Source organism: Dendrobium catenatum, unplaced genomic scaffold (assembly GCF_001605985.2).
Source record: "Dendrobium catenatum unplaced genomic scaffold, ASM160598v2 fragScaff_scaffold_664, whole genome shotgun sequence".
Lineage (NCBI taxonomy): Eukaryota > Viridiplantae > Streptophyta > Magnoliopsida > Asparagales > Orchidaceae > Dendrobium > Dendrobium catenatum.
Window position 1 is genome coordinate 367,892 of NW_021319126.1, and position 19,131 is coordinate 387,022.

Below are 19,131 nucleotides of genomic sequence, written 5' to 3' on the forward strand. Positions count from 1 at the left end.
GTACCATGCCAGTGCCTTCCCTTCCAAACATAGTCCTGCCACTGTCAGTTTCTCCTCCTCTGTCAACCCGTTGACTGCAAAATACCGTTCCACCTTGCAGATCCAGCCATTGCCATCCTCGCCCTCAAAGATGGGCATCTTCAGTTTCCTCACCTTAGGATCTCCTCCGTACCCTCGGTATCCTCCATAACCTCCCATTCCTCGAAGAGGAAGTGCTCCCCAAGTGTCCCGGTCCTCCCTCCGATGATGGTATCCGAATCCGTCGTCATATTCCCCTCTTCCCCTTTCAACATCAACACCTCGATGATCATTTCCCATGCTCATGACCTCTCTAGAAAGTGGCTCTAGAGGCAGCATGTCGTCCTCTCCCTCAAGGATCTCTACTGCCGGATTCCTCCTCCCCCGAAGCGGGTTCGGATTTCCACCTACGCCATGGTCGCCGATAGTCTCTCTTGCTTCTGACGCCGTCGGATTAGTCTTCATCTCAAGTAATTTCTTCATCATCTCTTCCATGACCGTGAACTTCACATCCATCCTTTCATTATTGGCGGTGATTTCAATGAACTTTTCCTCCAAATCTGATTTAATCGGCCAAATTCGCCTTCTAGGACTTCGATCTTCTTTCCGACCATTTTTCTTTCTACGAGTCACAAGAATTCTTCCTCCGAATGCCAAAAAACCCGCTGAAATTTCAAGATTTCAGCCGCCGCTGGTCCCAGAACGATGCTCTGATACCAATTTGATAGGAAACATTTGAGTTCTCAAGTATTCCTAACCCAAACAAGTAAAATTACAGCAGCCAACTGCTGTCCACAGCAGCAAAAAAGCAGAAATTCAGTGAAAACGCAGCAGGAAATTGGGAAACGAGGAGAAAAACACAAGATTTCGCTTGTATTTCACTAGAAATTAAAGAAAACAGCAAAGGTACCATTTGTTCTTCAATCCGAGAGGAAGAACAACTCTCCAACGATCTCCGGAAACGCCAAGAGCCCAAGCATGCAAACCCTAGATCTCAAATAGAATTCAAATTCAAGATGAGGAGCTAATCCCCCCCAATCTCCTAATTATACAAAATTAATCATAAAGGACAATAATAAACTTCCTAAAACAACCTTTCACATTCAAATTTTCCCTCCTAAGCTCCCCAAAAACCCACGTGGCCCCTCTCGGTTCCGCTCAATCCTCGCTCCCCTTCTTGTTTCTCCGCCTGGAGTAACAGTGGACCGGTCCGGGCTGACCGGACCAGCCGGCCCCTCCTGGGCCGACGTAACAGAAAGTTGTCCCAAAAGATGCCTTGTCATACGAACATTCACCTTACCTCATCCAAGAGATTATTCCATGCGGAGACCGAATACAGAAAACCGTCTGATTTTATCTCCATGAATAATTAAAGTGCAATAAGAGCGCAATTGTGAACAGTAAAACCCCAATGATGAACAGTAAGTACGCTTTTACTGTTCATAGAGACAAAACTGGACGTTTCTCTGTATCCAGTCTCCGCACATAATTATCTATGGCTTCATGGAGAGAAGCCTCCCCCAAATTTCCAAACTTCTACCTTCGCATTAATTCAAAACAAGACCTCCAGCATTGACTAAGGCCCGCAAAATAATGCGAAGAAGCATCACAAATTGGCCACTTCAGTTGTTGCGTGAAGAACGGGCGGACTGAGAGACCCCACAACCAAAAGTTTCTGTTAGAAAAAGTTCGCTGATAGCAACAGATAGGCCTTCACCAACCACAGAAGTGGCACTTTGATAATTATTCGCAGTTTTTCCATCCGTCCTCTTCACATGCGGCCGTGAACTTAAGCATGTGGATAATCTCAAACGGACGTGATTAGCGGAGTAATTAACTAGTTACCATGCCCGCTTAAGTAACGCCAACATTTTTCAAATTTATGCAGAATAAATACAACTTTATATCATAATTCACAATTACTTGCCTATGATCTTCCGAACACCAACTTCATCCGACCATTGTTGTTGATTACAATCTTTCGATTATTATTACCCTACTATGATCCTCTGACTATTTTTACTCGATTACGATCGCCCTATTACCATTGTTCAATTATGATTTCCAGACCATCGTTATTCAAATAAGTTTCTCTGGCCGTCATCACTGGACTATAGTCATCAAACCATCATTGACCGACTACGGTCCTCATGCCACCGTCACTCAACTATGGTCCTCTGAGTAGCGCCACCCTTCTATAGTCATTTGACCACAGTTACCTAACTATGATCTTCTCTCTTTCATATTTTTCATGTAAAAACTCTAATGTCTTATAAAATCATCCTGTAAATCCGATTTGGTTTGGTAAAATTCTTCAAGGTCATTAAAAGAGTAGGATAGGGTCAGGCCAAACTAACTTTGACTTGGATAACTAAATCAAAATAAAATTATTGATCAGTCATGATCAATGAGGACAAGCTGATATCTGCCATCCCTTTTCAAGGTCTAGTTTGGTATTGAGTTAACCATGCATGCATGGAAAGTTAAAATATTATTTCCATATAAAGTAAGAAAAAAAAGTTTAGATCTAAGATGAAATATCAATAGCATTAAATATGAAAAATCTAATTTATTATATCGAATATTTTCTCGTTAGACTAATTGACTCATTAGTGCTAAATGACCGACCCATCTGCTCCAAAGAAAAAATCAAACAAACGTGTAAGACAATCAAACCAAAATCAATTTCACCTTAATCCAACGACTTCTAAGAGTTTAGAATATTGACTAAAGAGCTTATTTCTTTATTATTATTATTTTAAATCTCCTTATTCCATTTCCTATATAAAGAGTTCAAGGTGGGCAAAGGTAGATTGCAGGATATATCAGAAGCACCAAAGATGTCTCTGCGTGTGAGCCAATGCAAGGCTACCGACCTTGTTCATGGAGTTCTGATATCACTGCTACTCTTCTCATTTTATAGTGAAGCCGCTCTTTCTCCGGCTCCCGCTCCTCATAGTCCACATCACTCGCACCCATTAATCCCAGCAACACCTCCTCATAGTCCACACAACTCGCATCCGTTAATCCCAGCAACACCTGCCCATAGTCCACATCACTCGCACCCGTTAATCCCAGCAACACCTGCCCATAGTCCACATAACTCGCACCCATTAATCCCAGCAACACCTCCCCATAGTCCGCATCACTCACACCCGTTAATCCCAGCAACACCTGCCCATAGTCCACATAACTCACACCCGTTAATCCCAGCAACACCTGCCCATAGTCCACATCACTCACACCCATTAATTCCAGCAATACCTGCCCATAGTCCACATAACTCGCACCCATTAATCCCAGCAACACCTGCCCATAGTCCACATCACTCGCACCCGTTAATCCCAGCAACACCGCCCCATAGTCCACATCATTCGCACCCATTAATCCCAGCACCCTATCCCCATCACCATCACCATCACCATCACCATCCATACATCATTTCCCCATCTCCTTCGCCCAATACTCACTACCCTCAACCGCACCAACATCACCATTATCATCACCACCACCATGGCCATAACAAGCACCATTATCCGTCCCCTATCTCATCAGCACCACTTCCATCACCATACTCATCACCTCCTTTCTACTTCAACTCACCACCACCTACTCCCCGTGCATATCCTCTCATCCCACCTCACAACCCGATCACACCGCCGCCTACCCCCGCTCCATCTAGCCATCATTTCAAATTCACACCACCGCCGCGGAGATATGGTCCCTCTGGCACTATATAATTTTGGTTTTATGCAGGAAAATAAATGAAGTGTTCGTGTCCTGTATGGCTCAGTTCGTTAAAGTTGGTAAGAGTCATCAATAAGGAAAATTGTGTACTGCAGTAATAGTAGAAATAATGGAGGAGGTTGTTTTCTCCTTAATTTGAATGGCTTTTTTATTTATATGTAAGAGTCGCAGTCCTAATAGAATAAGCTAGTAGAATTTTGAATAAGCGAGTCTGGATTCCTGAGGACTATTGGTATTTATAGTGTTATTTTATTGAGTTGCGATGTCTCTATTATTGCAATTCGGATCCTTTTTTATTTTTTCATTACTTCATTGCAATTGTGCATGGCAGTATAACCAGATAAGTTGATTTCAATCAAAATCAGAAGAAATTCAATTTTCATATCAACAGCCATAACGCATTAATTCTATAGGTGACAAAAAAGTTAATGGGTCTAATTCGGATTTGATCTAAAATTAATCTGCTTTGAACCCATCCGACCCAAACTTGAATCGTTAAATAAACAAGACAAAACGCTAGATCCAGACCTAACCCATCAGAAACCCATTTGACAAAACCCCACCTGTTGACCCATTTATATTAAAAAAATTTATTTTAATGTGGCTTAAATAGAATACAAGCAAAACATGTACTAACAAATTTGCTCGGTAAACACCTCATACATGAGTTCAGCTGCAGGTGGAGAAGAATTGTTTGCAAGGATTAAACTTACATTGTTATGCATGTTGTTGTTTGCACCAACTCCAAGGAAATCATAAATGTCCTTCTCTACATCCTATTTAGCTTTCGCTTGACACAAAGAACTTTTCTCTTTCCCTCCAATATCAGCTTAAAAGAAAAAAAAAAGCACATATTAGCAAATCGAAACCATTATCTCAAAAACCAAAGTGGAAGCACACATTTACCATTACTGACTTTTACCTGTCATTGGTTATATAGTAGGCGCAGATTTTATCATGACTTCTGCTTCCATCTGCATTAATTGTGTAAATAGCCAATTCATTTGCTTACAGATCAAGAAAAGTTGGAATATGTGACAAGATTCATTTGTTTTAAACTCGATAAGAACAAAATAAATCAAATATGAGCCGAATGTAAAATAAATATGAACATCTATCATTTTAAATGAACCAAGCTTAAACACAAAAAAAAAAAAATTCGAATCAAATTCAAACCAAGCTGATAATAAATAAACTCAAATATGAACAAGCACATGCTCGATTCGTTTACAACCCTAATAAAAGAGGCTAATCTAGGAGATAATCTAATTCATGCTAATTTAGATAGGATCAGAAAATTTTGACATTCAAGTTAGACTTAAAAGCCAAAAAAAAAAAGATCTAATTGATAGATATATTTTTGGATTACAAGAGCCTGAAACAAGCACCACCGATCAAAATTTCTTTCTAAAAAAATTTTAAAATACTGAAGGGCTAAAAAAAACCAACTATTGTTTTCATTGTTTTTAACTAACAACTAAAACAAACTAGTTATACTCATGCCACTTAAAACTTACTAATAAATAAAAATACCACTCTTCCCCATGCTACACTTTTTTTTTTGGGTAAACCCCCATGCTACACTTGATGATTCAGGACACGGGCTGAGAGGGATAGGCCGAGGAGAAGGAGATGGTGACGGGATTCAATTGGGTATTGAAACAACTTTATTGTAGGTAGTTTATTTTAGGTGATGGCTTGTGAAGATTTTATAGGAGAAACTGCTTAACAACAGAATGATCGTTGTTATCATCAAATTCAAAGCATTCTTCTATATACATATGATCTAGCCCTGCTTCATATATACACTGGATCCAAAAACAAAATGATATTCACAAAAGAGAATACTCACCGTAGCCTTTGTTTGTCAGTTTTCAAAGATCGAGGACATAGTCCTCCCGGTCATCGGAGAAACTAACTCCTGCATTGTTGCTTCAATACCTAATGAAACAAAAGGAAAGGAAAAAACTTTTCAGAGAAAACGCAATGAAACAAATAAGCAACAAAAACTTAACAAAAATAGGCATTTGCTACAGTTAACAACTATCCACCCAAATATCCAGAAAAATCAGTTCAAATTAAGACAATCCGATTCAAGATTAATCAGGCCCGCCAAAATCCAAATAACTCAATCTACCCAATTTCATACTCGTTGGCTTATCAAAGAACTCATTTCAAACAAGAAACCATAATCCAGGAACTCATCCTAGCCGACAAATGTTGAAAAATATTTAATTACTTTTAAAGTGTGCAACTGATTAAGAATCTTTTCCAAATTGAGTTACTAAACCATTTGAACAAATATGCTTTATAATTGGAACAAAAAACCCAAGCTAGTGAAATCAAAGTTAGGTAATTAATGTATTATATTAATTACAAAAAATAATTATAAAAACAGCGAACAAAACTAATTAATCTACAATTAATTAGTAATCTTGTTTCCACTAAGCTTGCACAATATGACCAAGAGTTGCATGCCAAACAAATAGCCTTCCTTATGTCTCAAACTTGCAAACCAAGGCAAGATAAACCAAAGCTATTCAATCTAATAACAATGGATCAAACTTCTTTAAACAAAACAGTAACAACAACAACAACAACAATCCTTTATCCCACTATGTGGGGTCGGCTAAATGAATCATATTTCTCCATTGTGTCATGTTAAGGGTCAAATTCTCATCTAAATCTAATAAAGAAATGTCATTTCTAATACTTTCTAACAAAGTCTTTTTAGGTCTACCTCTACCTTTCTTAATATAAACCAAATCTAATACATCTACTTTCTTAACTGGGTCATCGGAAGGCCGTCATTTTATGTGGCCAAACCATCTAAGGCGACTCTCTCTAATCTTATCTTCCACTGAAGCTACTCCAACCTTTTCATGTATATGCTCATTTCATATCCTGTCTTTAAGAGTAAAGCCACTCATCCGCCTGAGCATCCTCATCTCTGCAGCACTTCACTTAATATTATGCTTCTCTTTTAATAGCCAACATTCTACACCATAAAACATTGCAGGTCTCACTACTATCTTATAGAATTTTCCCTTAAGTTTGAGAGAGACTTTTCTATCACATAGCAAGCCCGATGCATTCCTCCACTTCAACCATCCAACTTGAACTCTAATAATAATATCTCCATCTATTTCACAATCACTCTGAACAATTGACCCAATATATTTAAAATGTGTGTTTTTCTTAATGACTTGATCTCCTAAAATCACAATCTCTCCACTAGATCTATTAATACTAAAATTATACTCCATATATTTAGTTTTAGATCTACTCAAATGAAAGCCTTTAGACTCTAAGGTTGACATCCATAATTCAAGTTTACCTTCAACTCCCTCTCTAGTCAACAAGAAGAATATCACCAGCAAAAAGCATACACTAGGATACAATCTCTTGCAAATGTCTAGTGAGAACATCAATGACTAAAGCAAAAAGATATGGGCTTAAGGTTGATCCTTGATGTAATCTAATTGAAATAGGAAAATACTTGGTCAAAGTGTCAAACCACCTTGTGTTTGAACACAAGTAACAGCTCATGCACGCATATCCTTAATGACATGAATATAAGCATTATTAACATGTTTCTTATGTAGAACTCTCCATAGCACTTCAATTGGAACTTTATCATATGTTTTCTCTAAATCAATAAAAATTATAAATAGATCCTCCTTATTCTCTCTATACTTCTCCAACAAACCTCTCAATAAATGTATAGCTTCCATAGTAGACCTACCTGGCATGAATCCAATTTGATTTTGAGAAACATTAGTGTCATGCCGCAACCTATGCTCCATAACACTCTCCCATAGTTTTAAAGTATCACACATTAACTTGATTCCTCTATAATTTGCACAATCTTGTGCCTCACCTTTATTCTTAAAAATATGAATCAACACACTCATTCTCCACTCAACTAACATCTTTTTAGTCTTCAAAATAACATTAAAAGTTTTGTGAGCCAAGAAATTCCTTCATCTCCTAAGAATTTATACACCTCTATTGGAATATCATCATGTCCAATAGCTTTTCCACGCATCATTTTCTTTAAAGCCTCTTTCACGTTTTACTAATACCCTGAGAAAAACAAAAAAAAAAATTATTTTTATTTAGGGTGCTTAAATCACTAAAGTCAATTACATTCTCATAATCTTAATTAAAAAGTTTAGCAAAATATCTCATTCATCTTTGTTGAATATCCTTTTATAATAAAATATTTTTTATCTTCATCCTTAATACACTTCACTTGAACTAAATCCTTACTACACCCATCTCTTTGTTTAGCTAACTTAATCTCTAATCTATAATATAAATCATTAAAAGCTAAACAAAGATTCCTCATAACATTAGCTTCCTCATGCACAGATAAAATCTTAAAATCTACAATCTTACTCTTAAAAATATTTGTATTAATATTCTTTAAATGCCCCCATCTAATCTTAGAATAACGATTTACTTTATTTTTGATATTTTGTCCCTTCATCTTAAAGTACAAAACCAATAAATGATGGGGTACATAAACTTCCACTCGAAAATAACTTTACAATCTTTAAAATATTAAAAATATGTAATTCTTAAAAGAAAATAATTAATATATAATTAATTTGACTTTCACTATATTTATTCTTATAAGTGATGAGATGCTCATCTCTTTTCTTAAATAAGGTAGTAGCAATTATAAACTCATAAGCTAAAGAAAAATCTAATATGATTTTACCATCTTCATTAGTTGCTCTAAAGTCATAACCACCACGAATACTTTTAAAATCATCTAATTCTCTACCAACATGTCCATTTAAATCTCCTCCAATAAAAACTCTTTCTTTGAGAGGTAACATTTGTATTGATTATTCTAAGTCATTCCAAAATTTTAATTTTGAGCATATATCCAAACCTACTTGAGGAGCATAATGCTTATTATATTAATAATCTTAGAATCAACAAGAATCTTTAAAGCTATAATTATATCTACAATTCTATTAATTTTTACAACATTATATTTCAAACTCTTATTTATAATAACACCTACACCATTTCTAATATGATTCCTACCAAAATATCATAGTTTAAATTCTAAATTACCAATCTCCTTAGTCTTCTCACCAACTCATTTTATTTTTTTAATGCAAAAAATATTTATCTTCCTATGAATAATAATCTATTAATTTCATTAATTTGTTTGTAAGGGAACCTATATTTCAAGTTCCTATCCTAATTATAGTTTTATGGACTAGCTTATTTGCCCACATCCGTCCATGATGCGAGAACCCTTGCCTATTTAACACTAAGCGTTGGTGCAGCGGCCCTTGCTCACTTGTCACTGTATTCAGGCCATACAATGTGTCGCTTCCAGGGAAAGCCCTAACATTAACACAAAGCATTAAAGGATTGATGTCATGATTATTCGACAAGTTTTATGCTGGTTGTCGACTACCTAATGCAAGCCTCCATTTTTCTCATCCAGGACTTGTGATGTGGCAACGAAAGTGTTGAACAAAACAATAAGCAAGATTTAAATAAAATCCCTAAACAAGATTCTATATCAACTTACAAACAAGCTATAACAATATCTAATGCAAGAAGCTCATATAACCAAAAACAACCATCAAAGAAAAGGAAACAAGAATACAAGGGGTCACATGGTTCGTCACGAGGTGCCTATGTCCACGGGGAGAAAGAGGGGCTAGTTCTTTTATTAACTTGCACAAGAAATGTACAATAGCATGAACAATCTTAGATCTAGGTTTATCTTTTCCATACAAGAAAGACTATTATTCTTAAGGAATTAAAAGGAACAAAATCACCTGAACAATCTTTTCTTGCTTTACTTGCAAAAACCTTCCAAAATCGAAGCCCTAGCTTTGGACATGTGCATCAACACCAAGTGCCACATCAAAATTTAACTTGGTTAATTTAGGAAAAAAAATAACACCAAGTGCCACATCAACACCTTGGCCAAATCAATTTGAAGATTTGGTTACCACCTGCCAAATTTTGAAAAATCGCCTCCCCTCGAAGTATTTTAGTTCACAATCCAAGGAAGACCGACCAAGTGGACAAATGACATTCCCAAAAGGTTCAAAGACATCTCCACTCATCAAGAAAGTTAAGATTTAAGCCAAGCCATGAAGGAAGTGATTGGCCCTACCTTCTCCAACCTCCAAAAAATCACCTCCAATCATTAGAACCATCAGACATCCATTGCACTTCCATTGTACTTGAGAGGAGAGATAAAAAAAATGTGCAAGGATGTATTAAAAACTATTTTGGAGTTAATCAAATTGCAAGAAATAGAAATTCCGTCTTATTAGGCTTTGTAGTTGGCCCCTCTATCACTTTGGTGAGAGTAGGAGTTTTGTGCTTTTTATTTCTCTTAATATGTATACATAAGCTATGGTATTCTTCTTTTTCTTCAATTCATCTCCTCTCATACAACATTCTCTCAAGTTCCACAGCTACATGAAAGAGATCTCCCACCAAAAACAAATCCATAGCCATATCCCTCCAATCCAAAACCTATTCAAGGCTAGTCGTCCACTACATTAACAAAATGGATCCCCCTTCCTCCACCAACCTCGCCCAACCCCTCACCATGACTCCACCAACTTTCAAACTAAACAAAATAAATATGCAAACCTCCACTCACGTAGCATAATTAAAAGCTAAGCCTAAGGAAGCTCTCTTCACCCCCCAACCCCCACCACCCCCCCCCCCACTCCACCTTTAAAAAAAAAAACCACTCATGCACCTTCAACCCTTACTCCACCTCCACTTATAAGATCCCTCTACCTTTAGTTGACCCTACCAACACATTTCTTATCTCCACATGTCACCACCGAGGGTCTACTTCAGCCTTATCACTGAGTAAGAATCTTCTACACTAATTATTGTTGCACTTAAGGTTAAGCCTAAGTTTAGACCACTCGTACATCCTTATTGCTCTAGAGCTGCTTTAGATTATAAAGTCCACTCTAACAAAAAAATTTAACAAGTCTTCTATTGAATATAATCAATTTACATTCCAAATCAAACTCTCTTACAGTCTTCAACTGCAACTATAAAAAGAGATTGTGAGAAAGATCACTCCAGGTTTCCTGGAAGGTCATGACAGCTCTTTTTGGCAACCATGGTGCCCATTCATTCCACTGTCGACTTATTTACTGCAGCTTTTCAATCTGTTATTGTCTAGACCCTTCTGGATGGCCTTTCTGCCGAGCAATCGGAGACCGTTTAGCTCTCTTTTATTTCTTTGAGAGATCTTTATGTTGCTGTCTGAGCCCATTTTTGGGGTGTTATCACCTTTAATTTTGGGTCTATTATCTGTTTCTATAGATTTTGGAGTTTTCTTTTGTCTTCCCATACCTGTAACTTTTTCTTGTGATTTTTCCTATATTATGATCATGCAACCTTCTACTCATAGCAATAGAAGGTTTTATCTTTTCCCAAAAAAAAAATAAAAAGATTGTGAGAAGATGATAGAAAAGAAGTCATAGACAAAAAAAGAAAAGAAAACCATCCCTATAAGTAATTACTACAAATGGACACTTGTGCATGAACTGAATGCATTTGCTGAAGCCATATCACAACTCACAAGGCACTACTTAGAAGACTCCTATACATGCCATTACACAGAAAAAGCCTAAACCACACGGCAACAATAAAAGGATCAATATTGTATATTCAGAATTCATGAAATTATGCGCGCGCGCATATATATATTTCAGGAAAACAAGTATTTCAATTTGTCATCGTAGTTACCTCTGTCCTTGAAGTGGCATATGTGCCTTCAAAATGGCATTTTCATAAAATACCGGGAAAGAATGCATTCAGGAAATCAGTGGCCATCGAGATTTCGTAGGCCTGTAAGGTACCCCAAAACAACTCAGCCACCAACGACAAATCTTCTAGATCCCCACTGTCTCCTAAAATATTTCTTTGTACACATATCTGAACCAGGTTCATCAATGGCCTTCCGCTGCAGTGAGGAACCCTCTCCAACATCAAATCTAAACTTTGTTAAAGGCATGGTGTTATTTAACAAACTATTCATTGGAAACAATGCTGGGCCAACATTACTGCAATCACTAGTGGAATCTGGAGACATATATATGATATCCTTGTCCTTCAAGAAAAAGTTTTCAAGACCTTCTGTTTCATATCCCCTAACTTGCTTCAACAGATCCCCATTCTCCGGCTCCAAAAGACTGCTAGTCATAATTGATTGAGATGTCTCCATGCCTTCAAGATGGGATTTATTATCAGAACAGACTTCAATCTTGCCATCAACAAAGAATTTGTTCTCAGAGCAGGCTTCAATCTTTACATGATGGACACAAGAATTTGAGTCAACAACCCTAACAACAGAACAATTACTCTCTCGAACTTTCCCTAAGACTCTCAAGCGAGTTTTGTCTTTAGGCCAAAAAGTCCTGGAAATCCTCTGTGATCCATTTATCGATCGATGCAATCGAAGAGCCAATTCCTCATCAGCTAGAGTAATGGCGTTACTGGAGTCCTTCACTAAATGAACAGAAGCTAGTGCATCTTTCGTAACCTCTGTAGAACTCCTCACCGCCATTGATCTACTCACCATATTATTTTTCGCCTCAACTTCGGAGGCCATCTCCTTCTCCGAGATTGAATTTGCCTCCCTTACCAAATCCTCTAACAAAATACTAAATCCAGTTCTGGATCCAGATTTAGCAACACCTTCACCGCGAAATCTGTAGACAGGGCAGCAGTCAACGCAGATAAACTTTTCCGTGTCTAGCTGCGAAGGCGACAGATTACGGTGATGCAGTGGCACGCATGTGCAGTGAACTCGGCAACAGCATTCAATACAGACAAGAATCCCCTTTTCCAACTCTGGAATAGCTGAGAAGCAGTAGGAGCATACCTTGGCAGATCTGACGCCATCAAGGCAGTCATAACAGAGGAGGACGATGCGCCACTGGCTCTCGAGGGTTCGGAACTGGTCTATGCTGTCACTGATCGGGAAACGGAGACCGCATCGGTGGCAGCTAGACAGATCGAGTGATGGAATGGATGAGTGAGATGAAATGCAGGAAAGAGTGTCTTCGCTTCTCAAGCAACCTCCCTCCATCTCGACCGTATCTCCCATGAAAAACGATCAAAAGGACGGAATCTGGGTTAGGGTTAGTGGAGACCTAAATCACTGCTCATCTCTTCGCCATGAGGGAGGACTGCGGGAAGCGTGAGCAGGTTACAGAGGCCTTTTGACCCTCTCTTGTCGTCTTCATGTGTCGAGTGAAAGAGCTTTCTCTACAAGTCGAAGCGTTGAACGGCAGATCATATCAAATATAAATCTTAATATTTCATTTTAATTATTCAAATAAAATTTTAATCGTTTATTTTAATTATTAAAATTTTAAAATTTTAATTATTAAATAAATATTAATTATTAATCTTTATTATTACTTATTATAAAAAAATATGAATGGGTCAGTTTAAATTAATACGGTTTGTGATTTCAAATTTATCGGCCCTTTTCTACTCTGAATTCATTAGCTAACTGTCCATCGGGCCCGATTCGGGCTATGAATAATTAAGATTTATACGTTTTCTGATGGAGGGCGGTGAATGAGTAACTGTTTGGAACAGTTTTACAAAACATTGGAGCCTTGTCAATTATGTCAATTTTTTTTTATTGCGAGTTGCTCTTATTTTATGATTTGTTAATGAACTTTATAGACTAAATTTTAATATTCAAAGAATTATGAATACTTCTATATATATATATAATGCATATTTAAACATTCACGGTAGTAGAGAGATATAGAGTTTAGCGTTCAAAATTTGTATGAAGATCTAGTACATATGCAGATACGAGAGAGGTGCAAGAATCATAAGAGACGCCAAAAAAGTTTTACGTGGAAAACTCTTATAAGGGAAAAAAAAACTACGGGATTTTGTCCAATTAAAATAATTCCACTGTATTCATAGTTGATTACAAATGAGGCTCTTACTCGAGGGAAGGTCATAGCTCAATGTAGCAAATATACATCATAATAAATGACATGAGAGTTGTTCTAAAGAGAATGTTTACATATTCTTTTGGTTGGTAGGACCGTAGTGGGGCGTTGAAGGTCGAAGGGGCATAGTCGGCGAGTGATCATGGTCGGAGGGATCGTAGTCAGCAGGCGACCGTGGTAGGAGGGATCGTAGTCAGCACATGACTGTGATCGGAGGGACTATAGTCAACACATGACGATGGTCAAAATGGTGTGTCGAGGGTTGTCGGGGGGAGGTCTTGCGGCGGTCGCCAGTCGACGACTAGGTGGAGGTCCGACGGTGATATTCAGACGAGCAGTGTCCTGGTGATGGTCGGCAGCCATAGATATGTCTGGTTGAGGTTGGTCGCCATACGGCAATGGTTTGACAATGGTTAGCGGACAAGAAGAGTTCCAATGGTGGTCGGTCTGGTTGAGGTTGGTCGCCATACGGGCAATGGTTTGACAATGGTTAGTGGACAAGAAGAGGTCTAATGGTGGTCGGTGGCCGAAAGAAGGTTTGTCAATGATTTATAGCCGAGCAGAGGTTCAACAATGATTGATATATAGGCGAAGGTCTGACGATTGTCAGCAGAAGTTCGTTGGCGATGGTGCTTAGGTAGAACTTCAAGATCCTTAAAGCCTCAAAACAATCTCCAATATACCACCCCAGCCAAAGGTCCCTTTCATGAAGAGGGCATGATCCTATTTATAATTTTTTTTGAGTGGCAAGCTTCGTAACTATGGAGAAGATCCAGGGCAAAATCGGAGTGGTCAGTCAAAAGACTCATATCGATTCACTTGATCATAAAATATTCATCAAGCACTTATGTGCCATAATGATATCGGATATAAGCGATCTTGGGTTCGTTGGATACATCTCTTCGAGTTGGTTGATTTGACTATAAGCATGCTATATTTGGATATCATTTTGTCATCCAATTAATTCTTTTAATCTTTTAAATGTGCTTCGATCCTTTGCTTTGTACCCATTTGAGATTCGATTGGATTGATATTGGTTTTGTTGGGTTTGTCTCATTGAGACGTTCAATTTGATTATAAGTTTGCTGAAATTGGAGTTTGTATGGTCCAACATTTAATTTTAAAAGTTTCTAATTTGAACATGTCTATAGATTCGTGCTCAATCAAGACTATTTTTGATGATGGATCAATAACCTTTAAAGGCAGCAATATTTTACATATAAATTAATATACTTTGTTTTAATGCATTATTAAATATATGATTTTAACACTAGATCATGAGTTAAAGAATTCACTACTCCAATAAATGTATATAACAAAAATTAATAATAAATTATATTAAATTTATAAATTTATATGTGAATAAAATTTAAAAAATGGTTTAAATTTAAAATTATAAGTATAAATTAGAAATATAATTTATATGTATAAATTATATTAAAATATTTAACAAAAAATAGTAATAACCAACTAACGGATAAAAATGAATTGTATATTTTGACTATCTGTAATAGAGTTAATAGGAAAGAGAAGAGTCAGATGAGCTGAATGATGATTATTAGAAACATCTACATGAAGTCATTTTAGTACAATCATTGAACTGCAAATCATCATAAAAGCATTTATTTTCTCTAATATTTAAAATTTTATATTATCTTAATTTAATATCATTTAAACACTGGAATATTTTATAAATAAATATAAGAATTTATATATTATAGAGGTAAAAATATAATAATTTAATAATATACATCCAAATCCCCCTTACATTAAATAAGTAAAATATCAACTTAGCTTGTTCCTCATTAGAGGTATTCTTCAGCACTTGATAGATCATTACATCAGGTCCATAGAATCATGAACATTCTGATCATTGAAAGCTTGGCCGTTTGGGAAAGCAGGAGAAGAAGCTGAGTTGAGAAGCTGATTCAGATGGCTGTTAAGTATACCTGAATGAATCTGCTGAGTCTGTTGGTTAGGAAAATGAGGGAAGTAAGGGGAGGAAGACTGCTGAAATCCTAGGCTGAAGGTGTTTCCACTACTGTTTGGAGCCTGTGACTTGAGTCGTTGAACTTCTTCTCTCAATGCTTCGTTCAAAGCTGTGCAGATTCAGATATGAGTGAGTCCTGATTAAACCATTGACAAATCACAAAAGCAACAAGAATTCGCAGTATTAGTCTGAAGGACTGTTTGATATGAGTCCTTCAGACTAATCAAACAGTGAAAATTCCAATTTTCACTCCAAAATGCAGTAAAGCTAAAAAATGCAATGATTCATCTTCAATCGAACTCCATTTTGTACGTTTCTGCGAAGGTAACCGTCTTTCTCCTCTTTCGCGCGTTTCTTCGACAAATCCGGTTGAGACAGAAAAATCGCGTAGGTGAACAGTGCAAAGCCAATATTAGCGCCGCACTGTTCACCTGCAAGCAATAGCGGAAGATTTGACGTTCGTCTGGAGCGACCGAATGACTTCATATGCATATTTGATGTTCGGTTGGAGATACTCTAAGTGCATAGCCTCCCCAAGCAACTAGGTGAAGGGGTGGCTGATGCAGGAGACATGGCTCAAATTTCATGGGAGGTTAGTGCTTTCTTAGGCTTCGTTTGAGACGACTTTCTTATTGCTTCTTAAAACAACTTTTTAGTATAAAAATTAAAACTTTTGTACTAGGAAGATGCTTTAATAAACAGCAAAAAAACCGTCTCAAACGAAACCTTAATTAGATCACAACAGCCACTATTAAGAAGCAGAAATATGGGCTCTCCAAACTGTTTCTCAGACTACAATAAGAAGAGGAGAGTACTATTTGTTAATGAATCCATGTATCAATATTTATCGGTTTTTGCTGCAATAGAAAGAAAAAATGGAACTCAAGCATTCTCTTTTGATGATATCAAGACAATCAAAGTTGACTTACCATCGCTGAGATGAGCCTCTTGTTCCATAGACTGCAACCGCAGCTTGAGTTCTGTATTCTCAGAAGTTAAGCCAGTAGAATCCCTCTGCATTGTAAGAAACAAGGAAAATTTGAAGCTTTTGATCAATATGAAGTTTATAGGCATTTGGGTTGAGAAACAATAAAGTTCTTGTAATAGTATAAGAAACTTGTTATGATCAATCAGTAATTGTAAGAACAAAAAAAAAAAATTGAATTCAGCGATCAGAAAGAGAGAGCTCTTGCAAGTTTAAGGTAAAGCAAAACGGAAGCAAAAAAAAAAAAAACATTTGAAGGTAAACTTAACCGCTATGATATAGATATAGTTGAGAAATTTACTGCAAATTATGTTTCTGCTTCACCATTAAGACTGGCACTTAATATGAAAAGAAGCAGATAGAGCATACAATATGCAAATGCCTATCTCTTGAGATTTCGCATAAAACTACTTCATAAAGACAACCACTACAACTAAACATATTAATAATTATATTTGTCATTATTAGTTGTACTCAAATAAAGGACACGAGAAAATTATCTTCTCCTTCAAGTTGCACATTTGTACCACATCATTCTAAATGAAGGTTTACCATAACAACCCTAATAATTTCTTTTGAATTGGGAACATAAGCAATGGATTTAAAATGGAATACATTAGAGAGCGAGCGTCTACTTGACTTTAATTATGGAAATGACAGCTTTAAGAGTGAACATAATTTTAAGTAATTATAAAAAATGGATGAAGCACATAATAGAGGGCACAAATATTTATGTTGCTCGATGAGAATTATCTACATTCTAATTCATGTAGATATTAAAATATTCTATGAAGTCTTAAAAAATATATGTATGAAAGATATCTTCTTATCATGAAGAATGAGTAAATGTTACCACTTTAATAAACATAAAGGAAGAAAGATTAAAAAAAAAATAAAGTAATAAAAATAATAAAGGAAGAAAGATAAATCTCCTTACTTAAGAAGAAAACATGCAACAACTTGCTACCATTAGTGGGGAAATAAGCTTCCCTTTGGTCTTTCCACCATAGGGTATCTAAGATATGCTCAAGAACTTTTTTGTCTCTTCTTTCCTAGTATTAGCTCAAGCTTCTATTTAGAGGTAAGCCATGATATTTTTTTCCTATAACAATACTTATCTGAGCCTCTTTGTCCTTTCTTTTGTTTCACCTAAACTACTCTCTCCTTTGAATATTTATTCTTCTACCTGTTTGTCATAGATGGTGTACATTAATTGGAGATCACCAATAGTAGTACTTATGAATGAGAGAATATATAAATATGAAAACTTTCATATCCTGCAAGCACGAAATAAGAAGATGCCAAATATCTCAAAACATAAATACAAAAATCTCTCAAATTTCTCCCCTCCAAAAAACCCAAATCATACCTCAATCACGGAGTTGAAAAATTATATGACATATTTGGAAAGATCTAATTTTGAAAGAAAATTTATTCTTAATATATCACATATCAAGGTATTTCAAGAACCTGAAATAAAAATATCTACATAAATCAAAGTAGGATCATGAAACCCCTTAAGTAATAAGAAATTAAACTCTTAAACATCAATGAGTTTTTTGGTGTAATAGTTGGAATTTCATTAAGAAACACCGCAGTTAAGCGTGTTCATCCCGGAGAAATCTTGGGATGAGTGACCTCCTAGGAAGTTACACTAACAAGACAACTGTGAGGCCCTTAGGCCAAAGCAGATAATATCTCGACAGTTAAGAGTTTGAATCAATGTTTAAAATTGCGTATTCGTGTATTGAGGCGTTTTTCATTCGTGAGGCAAGGCGTAAGCCTCAAGGCGTTTTGAGGCGTAAGCCTCAAAATCAAAAGATTGCGTAAATATAAAATGATAAATTTTTTATATACGAATGAGTGAATAATATAAAACATAAAAAAGCATAAGATATGAACTGAAATCAAAATATCTCAATAATAAGACAACATGAAATATAGTTCAACTCAAAATTCTATCTTTCCCAAATCTCAGTATTTTCTTTGCATTAACATATAATTCTAATTTCCAAAAACAAATAGCAATGGCATATCACATAAGAACTCATAAGTTATCAACACTGTCTTCATTTGAATCATCATTATGATGAACTGCTCTCTCCTCTTCCTCCTCTCCTATAGAGTCCAATGTCGGGCATTTACTTCAAGATTTATGTAAGTTTTAATATATATAGCGTGAGGCGTAAGCATCATGCCAGTGAGGCGAGGCGCGCCTCATAAAAAAAACTCGAGGCGTAAGCATTGAGGTGTTTTTTACTGGAATTGCGCAAAGGAGGGCCTCAAGGCGAGCCTCATATTGCGCAATTTTAAACCATTATTACAAATTGTATCAAAGTAATACACTACTCGGAAAATGGAAACTAAATGTCATAAAAGACAAAAGTACT

The 19,131-nt window shown here is 36.4% G+C and overlaps 2 protein-coding genes across 3 annotated transcripts in view; both read right to left on the reverse strand.

Moving 5' to 3' along the window:
- LOC110096591 overlaps nucleotides 1-13,074 on the reverse strand; it is an 18,863-nt gene extending 5,789 nt beyond the window's left edge. The window contains exons 1-4 of one of the 2 annotated variants that reach the window (XM_020822622.2): nucleotides 11,533-13,074; nucleotides 5,618-5,706; nucleotides 4,688-4,739; nucleotides 4,479-4,594 (exon numbers count right to left, since the gene is read on the reverse strand). In XM_020822622.2, coding sequence (XP_020678281.1) covers nucleotides 11,657-12,895 — 1,239 coding nt within the window. In that variant the 5' untranslated portion in view covers nucleotides 12,896-13,074 and the 3' untranslated portion in view covers nucleotides 4,479-4,594; nucleotides 4,688-4,739; nucleotides 5,618-5,706; nucleotides 11,533-11,656. Of the gene's footprint in view, nucleotides 1-3,428; nucleotides 4,595-4,687; nucleotides 4,740-5,617; nucleotides 5,707-11,532 lie in introns of those variants that run through there. The other variant, XM_020822621.2, reaches the window with a different exon arrangement.
- A 2,378-nt stretch (nucleotides 13,075-15,452) lies between these two features.
- Nucleotides 15,453-19,131, reverse strand: part of LOC110096611 (transcription factor VIP1) — a 14,802-nt gene continuing 11,123 nt past the window's right edge. The window contains exons 3-4 of the mRNA XM_020822649.2: nucleotides 16,686-16,770; nucleotides 15,453-15,865 (exon numbers count right to left, since the gene is read on the reverse strand). Of these exons, the coding sequence (XP_020678308.1) occupies nucleotides 15,603-15,865; nucleotides 16,686-16,770 (348 nt within the window). The 3' untranslated portion in view covers nucleotides 15,453-15,602. The remainder of the gene's footprint in view (nucleotides 15,866-16,685; nucleotides 16,771-19,131) is intronic.